This window comes from Charadrius vociferus, unplaced genomic scaffold, assembly GCF_000708025.1.
Source record: "Charadrius vociferus isolate BGI_N301 unplaced genomic scaffold, ASM70802v2 scaffold298, whole genome shotgun sequence".
Lineage (NCBI taxonomy): Eukaryota > Metazoa > Chordata > Aves > Charadriiformes > Charadriidae > Charadrius > Charadrius vociferus.
Window position 1 is genome coordinate 1,471,464 of NW_009649936.1, and position 17,291 is coordinate 1,488,754.

Genomic DNA, 17,291 nt, shown 5'->3' on the forward strand with positions numbered 1-17,291 from the left:
CCCCCCCCCATTGTCAAGGCCAAAGAAAGATGGGGTACAAAAGGGAGGTTTTAGCCTTAAGCAGCCAGTGGAAGTGCTGCTGCTCGTTGTCAAGAATGTCGTCAGCCCCAAGTCCTGGTCTTTGTAGAGCAGAACTCTTCTTGCGACGACAAATTTGAATACATGAGAAGCATCCCATTTACAGCACAAGGGCGGGGTCTCTGTGTCAGGCTCTGTGCTTGGATATTTCTGTGTAACACTATGCTTTTAATCTGCTAACGAAGTGTTTCATAATGCTTTAACTTCTTAGCTGCATATTTCCAAACTTCAGGTATATGTGAATACTATACACAACATAAAGCTGGAGATAACCGGTTAAAAATTTGAATTGGCAAAAATGTGAAGTTGAGAATTGCAGCAGTGGTGCTACATTTCAAACCAAATAGCAAAGTTTGACCATGTAGTTCTTGGTCAAGTTATATGTGGGAGTTATATGGTAAAATTCCGTGTTTGAATTGAAAAATCTAACTTGTGGTTTTGACACTACAAATTGCTTTCTCACACTGAACAGATTTTTTTTTAAAAGTAATTATTATTACTATTGTTATTGTTTTTAAACTATAATTGAGTCACTGTTATTTGTGAAGGGTTTCTGGATAAACCATGCCATGAGAGGCAAGACGCATAAGCTCCTCTGCACGGAGGCGGTTTGACACAGTAGAACATACTGGGTTATTCAGCATATGAACTTGGCTGTACTATACTGACCTGTTACATTTCTGGTAGAAGCAGCAGTGCTGTTGTTTCCTAAACAAAAACTATCCTAAAGATTTCTTATAGACCCCAGCTGACACCACAGTAGTCTGGCCACATTAATACATCAGTGCTGTGGAACTCTTGGAGAGCGTAATGCAAATATCTGAAAGGCTGTAACTGGTGGTCTGTTTGTTTCTAATAATGTTTTCTTAATCTGGGCTCAATGCCAATCCTGTGGGACTTGAACTGACTTTACATACAACCACTGTAATGTCTGTACCCCAGATTCTATTCTGGGAGACCTCACTAGCTCCAGTGCAGGGCCAGGTCTGAGTGGTCCCTGGGCGTGTACTTATTGTGTAACCTAGATCCCAGGTGAGGCCCTCCTGAAATGCTGGGAAATGGCGGAGATGAGCAGAGACTCAATTTTCATCATGTTATCTGAGTAATCTGGCTCATCATTTTGGCACTGGAAAACGTACTATATTCTTATGTGTTTGGAATTGGTCAGCTTGTAAACATTGGTCCAAGATAAACCTGCATGCAGGGAACCTATGAGTATGATAGCAGTTCAGACAAGCTTTTGAATATTTTGCCATAAAAGGACAATCTTCCATAGCTTTCACTAGAAAAGAATTGTTCTTTTGCTATTAGTTGTCTGCTGTTCAAAAAGAGATGTGTGTTTCACTGCAGAGTTCCCTAGAAGTGTGTAAGTAGATAGAAACCAGGAAAAGATTTGCTATACAATTTGTCTTACATAATTTTGTGTTTCTCAGTTGATTTTAAAGAATTGTATTGAGGAATGCAAGTTCCCTCCAGAACCAGATGCAATTTGTCGGTATCAGCAATGCCCTGGCCACTCCAAAATTCAAATATTTTTTACAGACCCAGACTTTAAGGTAAATTTTTAGTTTAAAGGGATTTGGGAAATAAAACTTAATGTTTGCATGTTTTCTGCCCCCTTTCATACTAAATAGCTATCTGGAACATACTATCTAACCCTATCTACTGTTAAGTTGTGCACTATTTTCTGTTGTTTTTCTTTAAAGATGTTAAATTCATACTGTTTCTCAACATTAGGGTTTTATACGTATTACTTGCTGTCAGCAATGTAGAGTGGAGTTTCATATCAGCTGTTGGAAAAAGTTGAAAACAACAAACTACAGTGATAAAAATGATAAGGTAAGAGCTGTGTCAGACAATAAGCATTTCATGTTTTCTTTTTTTAGTCAAGATTATAGTATTCCTTTGGTTTGTGATAAGTGCAGTGCTACAGCCTAATGTTCCACCCACATGACAGTGGCAGGAGGAGAGATGGGAGAGAGGAGTCTCTTGCTAAATTATCTGACATGCAAATGTGGGTAAAGCTTGCTGTTGTCAACAGAAGAAAGACCTGTCTGTGTGAAGGCTTAGTATACTTAGCCTTTTTCTCTTGCGTCATTTATGTCCTCCCGTATAGAAGTTTTATGCCTTCTACAGTCTTGCTGTTGAAGCAACAGTTCAACATTGAGTACGTCTAAAGGAATTTTACAAAATATAATATCAGCAGCTAGTATAAAATTAAGGGAAATCCAGGCAGCGTATGAACACATAAAAGAATATTCTTAAAGTTGACTCTTGAGTGTCACATTGGAGGAGGAGGGGCTTTGCTGTAGCTTTGGGAATAACAAGTCTATGCCACAGATCTAGGATCCTTTTGATTCGCAGTCCTTGCCAAGTCAGCTGTCACTTGCTTTTCTCATCCAGTAAGATTTTAGGACTGTGCTAGCTTTAATTACCTTGGTTACCTCAAATTAAGAAAGTGTAATCTCTATAAGAGTATATATAGGTTTTGTATGAATTTAACTTTGTTGTGTGCATCATTTTCTCCTACAGGATTTTCTTCAAGAACTGTGTTTCACTCCTGATTGTACAGGCCTTATTTCAAAAATAGTTATTTTCAGTTCTTCAGGTCTGGTAAAATGTGAAGTAAGTAAATGTTCATATAAAATAGGAAAATAGTCTTTAAAATACTTACTCTGGTAAAGGAAATAAAGTGAAGATGAGAATGTAACTGCAAAGAGATAAGTAGTATGCTATCTGAACTACAGAATCTGAGCATTATTTAGGAATATTAATTACCTGTTCTCTTCTTACCTGTTCTTCTGGTGGAGTGGGCATTACCTTATGGTATCAGTTAGAATTGTCACGTGTGGGAATTGGAGTTTTGTTTGTGCAACATGAAAGGAACTCTGTTAGTTCAACTCAGAGCTAAGCTTGCTAAATGAAATAACTGTATTGGAAGAGTGCTTTTTACCCTCTACAGGGTCACAGCAAGATGGATACTTTTTCCCAGAGCAGTACTGATCTGTGAGAAGCAAAAAAAAATTATTGTGAAGTTTGCTTCCTGCCCACTGGTAAAGCAAAACAGCCTCCAGTTCTTCCTGACTTTGTGTTATCTTTCAACCTGTCTTTTCTGCAGATAAAGAAGTATTGCTATATACCAAGTTGTAGCAGTAGAAGAAAGTTTAGGTAGACCTTCACAAGGCTTGTGTAGGCTGCATTATCTCTTTCATAGGGTTACTTTTATTGCTTTCCAAAGCATCAAATATGTTCCTGGGTTTTGAGTACAGCAATGTTGCATTGTAACCCAAATTTAATTAATATGATGTCACTTATTTTGGTAGTTTGAACAAAAAATCACAAAACCCAAGGGACCACCAAGAGCAATCATTAAACAGAAATGTTCAAGGTAAGCTCGCTACTGTTTAAAACTAAGTTGAATCAGTTTGAGAACAAAACAGTTTTCTCTAGGATTGGTTTTCATGCCTTTTTTAAGAATTGCTGAAATACCACAAATACTGTGGAAAGCTGTTCTTGCCCTTTGCCTCTGATAAACTAAAATATCTGATAAAATACATTATGATCCAATTATAAAGCATTTAATTAACTTGTAAAAGAGGATTTGTAACAGGACCACAGGAGGGCATTAATTGGTATTGCTGAATGAATTATTGGTAGCTCTCTAGTGGTCATACAGTTCTTTAAAAACATCATTTTCAGTTTGACCACAGGAAACTTTTCAAATATACAGGATATGAGTTGATGCGAATCTAATTTCCTGCACCTCTGTATTGAGAGATAAATTGTCTATCGCACCATTGACTTCCCAGCGATTTGAACCCATAGTTTTTGAATATAAACTGCTGCAGTCGTCTTTTAAGTCTTTATACCTGAAACCTAATTTCATTGTGAAATCTGTGGGCAGGGAAGTAACATGTTGTTTGGGGGATGCGTGATTTGGAGGCTGTGTGCAGAATAGGACGACTCCTTTCTTTACTTTTGCTCTCCATACATGTCTTTCATTTGTGCTAAGAAAGTTAACAGTTGGAATACTAAAAGAACAGGTGTCTGTAATTCTTCTTAATGGGTTGTCTTAATTGCACTCAAATTTCAGCGCACGGGTATCTAGACTAGAATACCACCTCTATTTTCAGTTTGAGATGCAAGCATCGTTCTATTCCTTCCCCTTGCTGGAGGGAAGAAATTCGGCGAGATTTTTAGCTGGATGGGAGAGGTATCACTGTGTGGAATAAGTTCAACACCACTGTTCCACAGAATTTACTGTCTAGCCAACTTTGTGTGAATATTTAGAAAGTCGTTATATATATACTTCAGTTGTTGATGCACGTACCTTTGACATAACAGAGTTTACACTTTTTGGTCAAGTGAGGTTATAAATAATGAGGAATCATGCTGAGAGGATAAACAAAATTGATTTTTAAAAGTTAAGGAAATTAAATGTTACTATTTGGTTCAAAATGTTGAGTTATAAATTAAGAAAAAAACCTAATAGTATTTAAGTTAATCCTAAATCAGACATCTTAAATGGGAGTAAAAATTGTTGCATCTTGAAGATATTCTTACATTTACATACTTGATCTTTGAAACATTTATGAAGTTTTGTTGTCTCTTACCTTGTAAATGAAAACTGGCTTTATTATATTTGTACTTTTCAGCATAGTATTTTTTAGTAGAATGGAGCTTATAGCTATTTTAAGACATGAAAATAACTGAGATGTGCCTAATTCCTGTGGCAACTTATCTCAACTAACGTTAGGCTCACTGCATAATTGATTTTTTCAGTCTTAGGAAGTTGAAAATGAAACAAGAAAAAAAGTTACGAAGAAAACATGCACGAGAAGAGGCACAGAATTCTGCTAAAAAGAAAATGGAAGAAAACCAGATGGGAAACAAACCATCTCAATCCAGTGATCACAGTGGTATGTGGAAGTATAGACTATTGTTCTAAGTTACTATTAGGTATCATTAATTAGCATTTTGAATGTCCTAAGTCAAATTATAGCAGAATACTAATATTGAACATAATCCCCCTCTTGCATTTTTACTTAAGATTACTTTTATTTCAGTTCTGGTTTAAATTTCTAAATAACTGTAAGATGTTAGTGTATAGAATCATAGAATTGCTGAGGTTGGAAGGGACCTTTAAGATCATCAAGTCCAATCATCAACCCCCCCTGACAAAACTGCCTCTAAACCATGTCCCTAAGCACCACATCTACCCTTTTTTTTAAACACCTCCAGGGATGGCAAATCCACCACCTCCCTGGGCAGCCTTATGATTAAGTTCCTTGTAGAAAACCTTTATTCGTGCTTCACTGGTTCACAAAGAAGCAGCCTGAAAAGGGCAAAGGCTCAAATTCAGTTAATCTGTTTAAAAGTGATTTCAGAAAAAGCTTTATCCCCAAGAAGTTAGGACACTGCTACAAAAAAAGCCCCAAAACTGCATCGCAGATAAAAAAAGAACGATATTCTAACTACAGAAACTGCAGTGACTTGAAAAGTATATTTCACTAGATTGGGGAAAATAAAATACTTGCACCTGTAAGTACATGGTCAGTTAATGCTTCGGTTTTTGTGTTCCAGTTATGTTGGTCTGCAGCATTCTGTATTTCAGAAGTGTGAACTCCCACTGCATTTTGTGTTAGGGCAAGCAACAGTACAAAGAAAAATGGATGGTGGGGGTTTTGTTGTTGTTTTGGTTTTGTTTTTTTTCTTGCAAATAATCAGGGTGGTTGAAGTCCCCCATGAGAACCAGGGCCTGTGATCATGACACTATTTCCAGCTCTTTGTAGAAGGCCTCATGGACTTCCTTTTCCTGATCTGGTGGTCTGTAGTAAATACCAACAACAGTGTCACCCATGTTAGCCTGGCCCTTAATTCTTACCCGAAAGCTCTCAACATGTTCTTCATCCACCCCTAGGCAGAGCTTGATACGTTCCAGCTGCTCTCTCGCATAGAGAGCAACTCAACTACCTCACCCCCACTGGCCTGTCTTTCCTAAAAAGTACCTAGCCGTCCGCGACAGCATTCCAGCCATGTGAGCTATCCCACCATGTCTCTGTAATTGCAATGAGATCATGGCCCTGTGACCCCACACAGATCTCTAGTTCTTTCTGCTTATTCCCCATGCTGCGTGTGTTGGTGTACAGGCATTTCAGAGAGGTAATCGAGCATGCCGCTTTCCCTGGAGGGGTGCAAGAGGATCCACCGTAGCCATACACACATGCTGGCCATCTGGATCTCATCTTGGGAGTTGGCTAAGGAACATTGTTCACTGCTATGGTTCAATGGCATATCTGGCACTTTCTCTTTACAAAGCTCTCAGGTGCTAATCTTTTTAGGGTTTTCTTTCTTAACCATTTTTTTTGAGAGCGGTCCCTTCCATTAGCACCATAGATTAGTATTTTTACTTCCACATGGTTTTCTAAAATCATGTTCAATTGACTTTGTGTTGGCTTTTTCAAAGTCTAGGCTATCTTCTCCTTTCCTATGGCTTATCTTTAGTTCTGATCCTTGGATCCACTGCAGGTCACTCACGTACATATATATGACTTGATTGTCCTAAATGCCCTTAAAACTTCTAAGAACTAAAAATGCCTTTGATGTGACAAAAACACTCACCCTGAAGTGCTGTGGATAAAAGTTGGGACACTGATGCAGGAATATGTCAACATGAAGCAACTTAATACAGTTCTGCAAAATCTATGCATTGGTGTTGGCCAACCTTTTTAATTTGTCCTGAGTTAATTCAGTAATAAAACTGAAGTCTTGTATGTCTTTGGAGACAAGCTATTACCCTGTTTTTTTTCGCTTGGGGAAATTTTGTGCGGAAATCCTTTTAAAAAAAAAAAACACCAAACAAACAAACAAAACCATCTAATCTCCTAAACTGTCCAAGAGGTTGAGATGCCAATTTCAGCAGAGAGCTAGATCACAAAGGGGTTTTTTTTGTTTGTTTTATTACCAGCCATAGCTACCTTCAAATAAGAACAAATCTACTTGTAACTTGGAGGAGTGCAAATGAGAGGAGCACTTGTTTGTTTGCATGTTTTTAAGATACAGAGGTTTTTAATGCAGACTCCTGCAGGATAAACTCAGGAGTGATTTATACCTGTAGAGTTCCTTGAATCTGTTAGTATGCATGGAACTGTTTGTGTTACAGTGCTGAATTATTCTAGGTGTAATACATAGTGCTTTATTTTTAAAAAAATTCTTTTCAGATCTACATCTTTTAACTGTAATCACTGTCAGTTAAGCTCTGACAGTGGCATTCTATAAATGTGTGGTCTTGAAGAATAATGAAAGGTGAAGGCTGATGTGAGCCAGTAATCTTTTGCACTCTTGTTGTACAAAGAACCAGTGACAGGGTCAGGCCAAAGGTTTGCTACTAGGTGTATGGTCCGGCATTCAGAAGTGTGCCTTTGCACGGGGAACTGATGGTTGGGGGAATTCTGTTTCTGCATCACAGCAGGCATGCAGCCCACGCAGATAAATCTGTATAGACAATTGCTTGAAGCTACTATTACCGGCAGGTAACAATTTTTTTTTTTTTTTTTCTTTCTGAAATCTAGTGAAGGTGCTAAGGATCGTTTCTTTGTGTAAACCAAATATAAAACAATGTTGTGTTAAATTCATAATGCTAAGGCTAGTTTATTTGGAAAGTTTTATCTTCTGTAACTTTCAGTGTTGCAATAAAGCAAATAGTTAAAAACGCCATTTAATCCAAATTATCTGTACTTTAAAGCTGATGTTTTTAATTGTGGTAAACAGGCATGAAATCTTTGTTTTTACATCCCATTATAGGTTATGTTCAGGATTTATATGCTGGTGATCGAGTCCTGCAGCATATCAGTCGAAATGCTGAGCAAATAAAAACAGCTGTTCGTGATGCTTCCAGACTATTAAAGGAATTACTTTCATGGTTTGTAATCAGTGAGGAGGATTACACGTCATATTCCAAAACTAATAGCATGTCACATGAAGTGATGGAGCAGCTCATCACTTACTTAATTCAGGAAAAAAACAGAGTAAAAACAAGGAGTTTTATCTATGTGCTGAGCGAACTGGAAGAAGTGGATCCCAAATTACACAAGTGGCTGAAACATCTTAACAATTTGGGTAGGCTGTATGTTTATGTAATAGCAGAAGACCTTACACTGTCATAATTGTTTGGTTTACAGATGAAACCATAACCTCAATTTCCAGTCTTGCTTTCTTAACTTTAAATTGTAAAGTAAAGCTTTCCCCTTTTTCATTTACTTGATTTTTAACTGGGATTTCTAGAGAAAGAAAGTATGACCATTGGTAACACAGGAACAACCTCTCTTGTCTCTGTAGGTAAAGCATTCTAATGTGGGCAGGGCTTTGTCCATGTAGGAAAGAGAAAATTGAACAATTTTATTTTTTTAACGTCTTTAAATTCCAGAATAGGCTTAAATCATGGTGGGTTTTTTTGTCATAAAAATGTAGCTGACTGTATAACTTGCAAGTGATTTAACTTGATGCTCTTTGGTAGTGTTGCCTTCCTGTGCAATTTCCTATTGAATTTATAATTGGGTGAAGGTAGAAGTTTATATTTGCAGGCAAAACAGACATAAAATGCCAAAGCCTTGGATGAGATTTGGGTTCTTAATTCTATTCTGTTGCATCGATGTCCTTTAAGGAATGTATATAGATTTATTATACAAATAATCTGTTGTTGACTAAGAATAAAACTTATATAAACTCCATTTATCATTTTTGTTTGCTTTTTTGAGATACAAAAGGATTTACATAATCTGTTTCAGCTACTATATATTTAATTTCTAGAACAGACTGTTCCTCTATGAAGAGGAATATCACACTAAAAATGTGAAGCCAGAATGAAATGTTGGTTTTCATCTCTTTTAGGTCTGACCGCTACAAAGAAGTTTCTCCTTCAATATGGACAATTTTTAAAAGAGCTTGACCTTTCTATTTTAACCACACTCTGGAATAAGAAGTATGGTAGTAAATTTGACTATGTGACAACTAGTTCTGAAGACAAAGAAATTCATGATTATTTCTTAAAACCACCCCTAGAGAAAACACGTTGTTTTATATGGCTGTTAGAAGACAACAGAGAAAATTTTCCATTTCTTCATCAAGCTTTAGATGAATTCTTTGATAAAATGGGTAAGTATTCAAAGGTCATCATTCTTGCAAGCATTATATTTTGTCTGTTTTTACAGCACACTTGATGGGCTCTGTAAATGGCCAAAACCTCAGCAAACTACTAACTGGCTCATTATATGAGATCTTCTTTGTTCAGTGCTTAAAAGGCACGCCGCCCTTTTTTAGGTTACATTCTGCTGGTTTGATTCATGTGCCACAACCAGCACGTGAGTTTACCTTTAAGCATATATGATGTCCAACCAAAATGAGTATTATCGTTCAGTTTAACCATAAAGATTCTGCAACTACAGTCTTTGAGATGCTTTGGTGGTATTTGATAAAGGATTATAATAATTATTACTATAATTTCATAGCTCATAATTATAAGTTACATAAAATATTACTATTTCTGTTTATGAATGTGTCTTTGTTATCCTTTCAATAGATGACCCTACCATTATATTAAAGAAGCAAGGAAATGAAAATATATCGGTAAGTGAACTTAACGTCTCTTTGGTATAAGTTCAGAAACAAGTTATGAGTGTGGTGTTTTAAAAATGTGCAAAAGTGAATAGGGACATGCATCTCTTGGTTTCTTTTACATCGTCATCCTTCAGGCCTGATTAGAGATTTGCTCTTTTGTTTTATTGTCTCCTGGCCCCCCCCTTTTCTTTAAGGCATTGGAAGACTGTGTACCATTTTTCCTAAACTTCTGACAGTAAAATACTTGTTTAGGGTTTTCTCTTTAGTTAAAACACAAACCAACAAGATACTTTTTAGACACTGAGGATTTCACACAGATGAAGAAGTTTTAGTGAAAGCGAATTAGGGTACAGTGATGTGCTGTATCACCTCCTTTGGATGGGGAAAATAAGGCAAATAAGGTGCACGGGAATAGCATTTACATATTACTTGATAACAGCCGTTTGGTATTAACTTTAAAAAAAGTCTCTCATCAAAAGTATCATCTGGCAATTAAAAAAAAAAAGTGCACGATTTACAGAGAGACTCTTACTAACTGCTGTATCTGCATATTTACCGTGACAACCGAATCTGAAGTGTGATTCTTCCCCGAGCGTGCTTTATTTGAATCTGCATAATTTCGGACACTAACTGTACTGCACATTTTACATTCCAAAGCAACAAATTGGAAGGTAGTGTAACCCAGCTTTACCTTCAGATGTCATTAAATTGTAAGGCTAGGAATTTGACGTTTGTTCTGCTAATAAGCAAAGTAAATTTGAAGTGAGTTAGACATATTTTGTGTTTGTTCATTACAATTTATAGATGCTTTTCACATTCAACCCATAAGTCTTAAACTGTACATCATTCTGAATCACTTTTTGATTAGTATCTTAATTAAAATCCATTCTAATTGGCAGAAGTAGATTATGTATTTTGGTTAATTATGTGTTTGAGGCACTCATTGAAAATTATTCTATCCTGCAGATAAATTTATCTGTACAAAACCAAGATTTACTTTTGATACAGAATAAATCTTTAGAGTTAATTAGTTAATATATAACTTAATAAGATATGAAATCCTTTGCTTTTTCGTTTCATGAATTGGAAATCCAAGAATGAAATAAAAGCTCTTACAATAGAACAACTTCTGTTTCAACATTACTTGTATCCAAAAATAAACTGTTAGTAAGTTACTGTTAGTAGTTATGTTAATCTATAATCACAATCCTATTAAAATGTGAAGATGTATATTAGTTACTTCATCACTGTGTATCTTAGAAAATTGAAGTGACCAGAACGTTTGACAGTCCTCTTTGCTTCTTGTTCCCCACGCGAAACTGTGTTGTCACAGCTGCAGTTTCAGCTGTAAGTAATGAGTAAGCATCTGAAATACTACAATGATAGAATATTCTGTTTTTAAAAATCTGTGTGTTTAGGGAGGAAAATCATGAAAAAGAACAAAATGGATAAATTCTTGCAAAGCTCTGTTTCTTTTTGTGTTTTGCAGCTGGGGACGGGTGTTGCATGCTTAATCTTGTAAATCTTGCTGGTCAAACCAGAATGATGATTTTAATCTGAAACTTCTTAAAATTTACATACTGGTTTTGGAAATGCATCATAATTTTATTCTAATAAAAAAAACCAGTGACTTTATTTTTTCTGTTTCAGACTAATGGTATCAAAGTTAAAAACAAAAACAGGAAGAAGAACTCAAAAGACTTAAAGGTCAGTAACTTTTTAGCTGCTTACTACAGGTAGCTTTTTTTTTTTTTTCTAGAATTGCTGACGTTCAGGTGTATAGAGGCTGTTTTCCTAAATATGTTGTGGAGACTCATTCTTGAAGTAGTTTTTCATGAAGTAGAATCATGCTGTTAAGACTCTATTAATACAGTTTGTTTTGTTGTTTGGTTTTTTTCTTTTAATATGGATTTGTCAGTATAGAAGGTATTTCTAAACTTGAAAAAAAAATTATTTATTAATAACTTTGGCTCTGACTGTATACCAGTACCTTCAGTCTATCCACTGTCTTAATTCTAAATGACTCTTTTGGTCTTAATTTCTCGTATGGGAAAATGTGAATATAGTACACTGACTGTACTGTGTAGTTAATACTTTATGCTGCATTTCGTTTTGCACTGACAAATAGCAAATTTGGAGAAAGACGCTTTACCAGTCTTTCTGGTAAAGAGAGAGGAAAATGTGTCCTTACACCTCATGAAATAGATCTGAAATTACATGTTTAACTCTTTTCTGATAGTTTTTATGGGCATATCAGGGACTGAAGATGCAAGTGTTCCATTTATTCCTCAGAAGAATGTTATTAGTTGTTCAGTATTTTATAGATTTTGCTAGGAATAATATCCTACCTGAAACTTATACTGTCTTTTGTCCTGCTTTTCTAGGATTTTGCTTTATTGAAAGCTTCAGATAAAATTTTCTTTGTTTCCTCCATGTTCCCACCTTTTTCTAATTTTACTAGAATTTCAGGAGTAAACTTAAGATTTGTCCTGTTCTTATCAGCCACGTTTTTTTTTCTTCTGACTTGGATGCATTTATACAAGTCTGTGTATTTCTGAAGTTCCTAAATAATAAAAATTAAAATATAATGAAAACATTTGTAATGGTGAACATTAGAATAACAGGTGTCATATTAAAACCATGTGGAACTAGGGATAACTCAGACTGGCCTGTAGTAAAATTATTAAATCTTGAAGGCTCTCAAATGTAAATGAAGAGATTCCTAGAAAGTCAGGTGGTGCGCAGCCCGGTGGAAAGAAGTTATATAAAAGTCTTAAAGTGAAGCTGTACTGTTGTTTGTTTTTTAATCCAAACTCAGTGAAAAATCAGGCACATGTAGGATTTTGATTAAACTGGTAAAAAAGAGAGAGGTTGGTCTGAATATCCCAATTTCTTTTTCCAAAATAAGTTCTGAAGAAGAAATTAATAATTTTAAATTAAGAACGTTCTCTCTATGGGTTAGTACTGATAAATGTACTTAAAAGTTTTGCAGTTCATAATATGGCATCTGAACATGACAAAGGTATAGAACAAGGTTCAGTGTAAATAAGTTGCACATAGTCTTTGCAGTGGATCATTCTGCATATACTTTTGTGAGATTAAAAAAAAAATAATCTGTTTTTAATTAGCCTATTTTAGTATTATCCAGTGGAGTTAGTACAGCACCACGAGAAGAAGATAAGATATTTATAGAAGAAAACGCTTTGTAAGTACCATCATGCATCTTTGCTTTTATTGCCCAAACCCCAAAGTGCTTTGCAGGTACTGGAGAAGACAGTCTTAGAAACACCAAGTCTGGGTTAGCGTCTAAGCGTTTTTGATATGAGCTTGTACAGAGCCATTGCTTCTCTGCTTCTAGGACAGGTGTGAGGGGTATTAGAATTTTAAAGATCTTAACAATGTAGGAAGTAACCAGCTGGCTGACAGGCTGCAGCCCAATACATCTTCTAGGCCAAGAGCTATTCTTTCAAGTAAGGTCTTACTTGTTCTGTGTTCCATTTTAATGTATCAAGAAATTAATAGACAAATTTGTACGTACTTCATCTGTCACAACTGAACTTTGCCATCCACACCATATCAAGTAAATTGTGATGTTGAATGGAGGTAATCTGTAGTGCTTACTGAGAATTTGTGCATTAATTGGGAGTCAAACTCTTGTATTCTGAGCCCAGTTTTGCTCTTGCTTATAGATGTGAAAGCTGCTAGCAAGAGCTAAGCCTTATTCTTATTAGCTAGTGCCAGGCCAGTTAATAAGTTCAGCAGTAAAGTATTTTGGGGTAGTGTTTATTCTGCTAGATAGAAAAAAGTTTGCTATTTGGGTATATTTCTAGCACTATGTAGTTACTGTGTAGTATACTGTTTTCAGCATATGTGAAAAATACAATTCTTTTCAGAGATAACAATTATTGTTCGTATACACTATTTATTTCTTTCTTCTCTCTCTCTCTTTTTATTTTTTTTGTTTTTGTAATGCTACAGAGATTTTACAAACTTTAATGAACCATTTGTAATCCCAGAATATCTTCGGGGGCAACTAGAGGAATTTGAAGCTCTCCGTGATGTTTCAAATAGTAACAGCTATGAAAGACTTTTGGATAATATCCCAGATCAAACCTGTGAGAGCTTATATGAGTATGTATACATTTCTGTGCTTAGCAGTTTAAAGGATTTACTATTACTTCATAATTTTTATAACATACTGTATTGAGTCCAGTATTTGAGTCCTGGTGGTCTGGTATATATATGGTCCATAAAGGTATGAACTAATGCTTTTAAATAATTGCATGTTTTTAATAAGATGTGGACAAGCAAGAGTATTACAGAAAATTTTTATGCTTGGCTAAAAGACCATCTTCCAAATGATTGTTCTTCAGTAGTTGTAGAGGTTCTTTGCTTCTAAGTGTTATTGTGAAAATACAATGTGTGGAATATGATTTTGGAATTACATGAAAAAACTGATTAATAATGACAACTCTTTTTTTTAAAAGATATTTCTCTCAAATCTTGGATGCACATGGCCCTATGGAAATTAATAATAAATTACTAGTTGGGGAATATGAACATTTCCCTGAAGAAGCTCGAAAGATTGTAGAAGATGAAGGTGGTCTGAAATCTTTTCTTCTGAAGTCCCTTCGTTTCATTATGGTGGATAATCTTATTGGTTTAAGAAAGCATGCAGTTCTTTTTAAAGAAAATCCAAACAGAAATGAGACTGGAGATAATGAAGAAGAAAATTATATAGTTCGTGATGTGCAAGAAAATTCTTCCCAGATCAAGCTACAGTTAAATCCAGCTGCTAAGGAATTCAAACCACTGTCTTACCCTAAGCAACCTCATATATCAACGTCTACTGAGTTAACAGTTGCAAGTTATGAGACTCCGCAATATTTGCCCTGGTCTTTTCCTACTTCATGTGAATCCGTGCATTCTTTGCATAGTCAGAAGATTGGTACCATAGAAAATGAGTCGTCATTTTCAAACATTTTAGTAAAGTGCTTTGATTCTCAAAATCCTCGTATATTTTTGCCTCAGACTTCCTGGGGTTATCAATATGGAAGAATATTGCCAGTGCCTTCTCAAATGCCTCTCATGTCAAATGTTACCGAGCAACCTCGTTATATTTATGCTGATAATGTAGCTCATCAGGATAATGACAAATCACCAATTTCAGACAGAAAATACGTCTTCAGCAGTTTTATACCAATTGAAATAGAAACGTATGAAGACTCTCAGTGCCAACCAGAGAACTCGGATAACACATTTTGTGACGACAATTCTGCTCTTGCAAATAGTACAAATGAAGCTGAATGTGGTATACAGTTTATTAAGACGGAAAAAGAAAGCAGAGATATACCTCTAACGAAAACCAATCCTCATACAAGGATGATAGCTGTTCAGGTAAGAAATTAAAATGGAACAGTTATTTGAAAGCTTTTAGGTGATAAATGAGTGTTAAGCATTGGAAAGTGCAACTCTTTTTTGAATGGTTTCTTTATGACTTCCCGAAGGGTCAAATGTTGTATAGAGTTTCAAGAACAAATGTTCAAGTAATACTTCCAGCCACCCAAATGTAAGGGATCTTATGTAAGTAGTATTTAGCATTCTCTAGTACTTATCTCCCAAAAAAAGGCCACAAGTTGGAAGATACTGAGGTGTTTATCAGGCTGGGAACTTCCTTAAAAACTTTCAGTTTAAGTTGCTGACGCTTTCTACAACTACTCTTGTTTTTAATTCGTAATTCTGTAAAGAGATGGTCACTGGATTTTGTTCTGCCTGAAATTTTTGCAGACCTTTGGACCCAGGATCAAAAGAGGGAGCTGGTGCATACCACTTTAAACTTCTTTAACCTTCCATCATTTTTGATTTTGTAATTAGTTCAGTTGGGTTTTTTTAACTTTCACAATATATGAGGATTTAGATAGTTTGTTCAGTCTAACAATTGCTGGCTGATGCTTCCCTTGTGGTCTTACAGTGGCAGCCCAGCTGTAGGGTGAAGTTAGGGGTAAACTCCCTCATGTTTTCCTTTTCCCTACTGAAGTAAAAAAACCCCTGAAAGTTGTGTCCTACAGGCTGAGAAAGCATTGCTGAACGCCCTGAAAGGGGCAGAACGTGCAGCTGAACAGAAGAGGAGCTGGAGCGTTTACCTTTTAATGGTATCCCAGAGTTAGATCAGCATACGCCACTCCTGAAAACACCCTTCAAGTAACAGAAGGAGACCACGGTCACATCCACACTTGTTACAGAAAATATTTTGGATTAAGATGGCGGGTTTCCAGAGTTACAGATACAGCAGTTTCACGCATCCATTTATAAGAGATTATCCAACATGCTAGAGGGACTGCTGGGGAGGAGTTCCTCATCTTCATTTGTTTCTTGTCATTAAGGGAGGAATAGCTTTTTATAGCTGTGAGATATACTCATCTTTTTATTACGGCTTTCTAAATTATGAAAATGTTAACATGTTTTTTCCAAACTTGTTTTGAGTACAAAACTGTTCTTCACTTTAAATCTTTCCTGAGCAGTTGCTGAAAGTTAGTTTCCCATCAGTCTTGGCAGATGAATTTCGTCACATGGCTGACTGGGCTTTTAAAATGCTATTTCTGTTTGGTTCTTGAACACATGCATCAAAAAGATAAAAGAAGAGGCAACAGTTTTCAATTTAGTGAATTCTGGTTAGCAGAGATCAGAAGAGAGCTAGGCAACAGATACTTTTCTGTTTGCAGAAGTGCGGTAGAGCAAGGCATTTAACATTATCTGACTATGATTTTTAATAGCCTGTTAGAAAGGTAACATCATAAACTGGATCTTTAATACGTTGCATGATTAGATTTTAAACCTCAGTTCTTTCAGTAAGTCCTTGATGGGTGGTATTGGAGGAAAACAAGCAGGGATTCTGAAGGTACTTGAGTCTAATCCCTTCTGAGTAGGGGCACTTACATAGTACATCTTGAGTTTAGGAGGAGCCATAAAACACAACTCATCAGCGAGCTGTCAGACACTAAGTTTTCAGACATTGAGAACACAGCTGTGTTTAAAGACTCTGAGAACTGTTCTGAATATAAATGCTTGGTGGTCAATTAAACTATGGAAAGATCACGACAAAAAAAATTGCTTTCATTATAGATTGAAGTTCATTTCAGAAACACTTGCATTATTTCTTTTTACATTGTAGATAGACCTACTTCATAAAGTAGTTGGATTTGTGAAATTGTAGGTTTGGTTCAAAAGCTCCAAAACAGATCTGACCTACTAGTATAAACTGGAAAGCTTTTTAATCAACTAATATTTCTTTGTATTCCAGGTAAATCATGAAGTAGCTGATAGGGAAACTAATACCTTGCCTTTTCATCCATTTGAAATGCAACAAGTAAGTTATCTGCATATTTGTTTATATCTCTCATGAAGAAGGTTAAAGGAATGCCCAAAAATTTAGTAGTAAAAAGATAAAGGTGCTCTGCAAATGATATGTCTTAACAGATGTTATTTTATTTTTGGTTTGTTGTGGGGAGGAGGGGGACGGATGGACACGACACGGACATGGATGGGGGCTCATGGTTTGGGTTTTGTTTTTTGGGATTCTGCCCGCCCCCCTCCCCCCC

The 17,291-nt window shown here is 36.0% G+C and overlaps 1 protein-coding gene across 1 annotated transcript in view; it reads left to right on the top strand.

The window, feature by feature from the left end:
• Positions 1-17,291, top strand: part of TTC3 (tetratricopeptide repeat domain 3) — a 69,071-nt gene that overhangs the window by 40,091 nt on the left and 11,689 nt on the right. Inside the window, exons 21-33 of the mRNA XM_009891362.1 lie at positions 1,512-1,634; positions 1,816-1,917; positions 2,611-2,703; positions 3,402-3,466; positions 4,861-4,997; positions 7,882-8,196; positions 8,968-9,231; positions 9,656-9,702; positions 11,344-11,400; positions 12,822-12,898; positions 13,672-13,824; positions 14,181-15,090; positions 16,994-17,059. Of these exons, the coding sequence (XP_009889664.1) occupies positions 1,512-1,634; positions 1,816-1,917; positions 2,611-2,703; positions 3,402-3,466; positions 4,861-4,997; positions 7,882-8,196; positions 8,968-9,231; positions 9,656-9,702; positions 11,344-11,400; positions 12,822-12,898; positions 13,672-13,824; positions 14,181-15,090; positions 16,994-17,059 (2,409 nt within the window). The remainder of the gene's footprint in view (positions 1-1,511; positions 1,635-1,815; positions 1,918-2,610; positions 2,704-3,401; positions 3,467-4,860; positions 4,998-7,881; positions 8,197-8,967; positions 9,232-9,655; positions 9,703-11,343; positions 11,401-12,821; positions 12,899-13,671; positions 13,825-14,180; positions 15,091-16,993; positions 17,060-17,291) is intronic.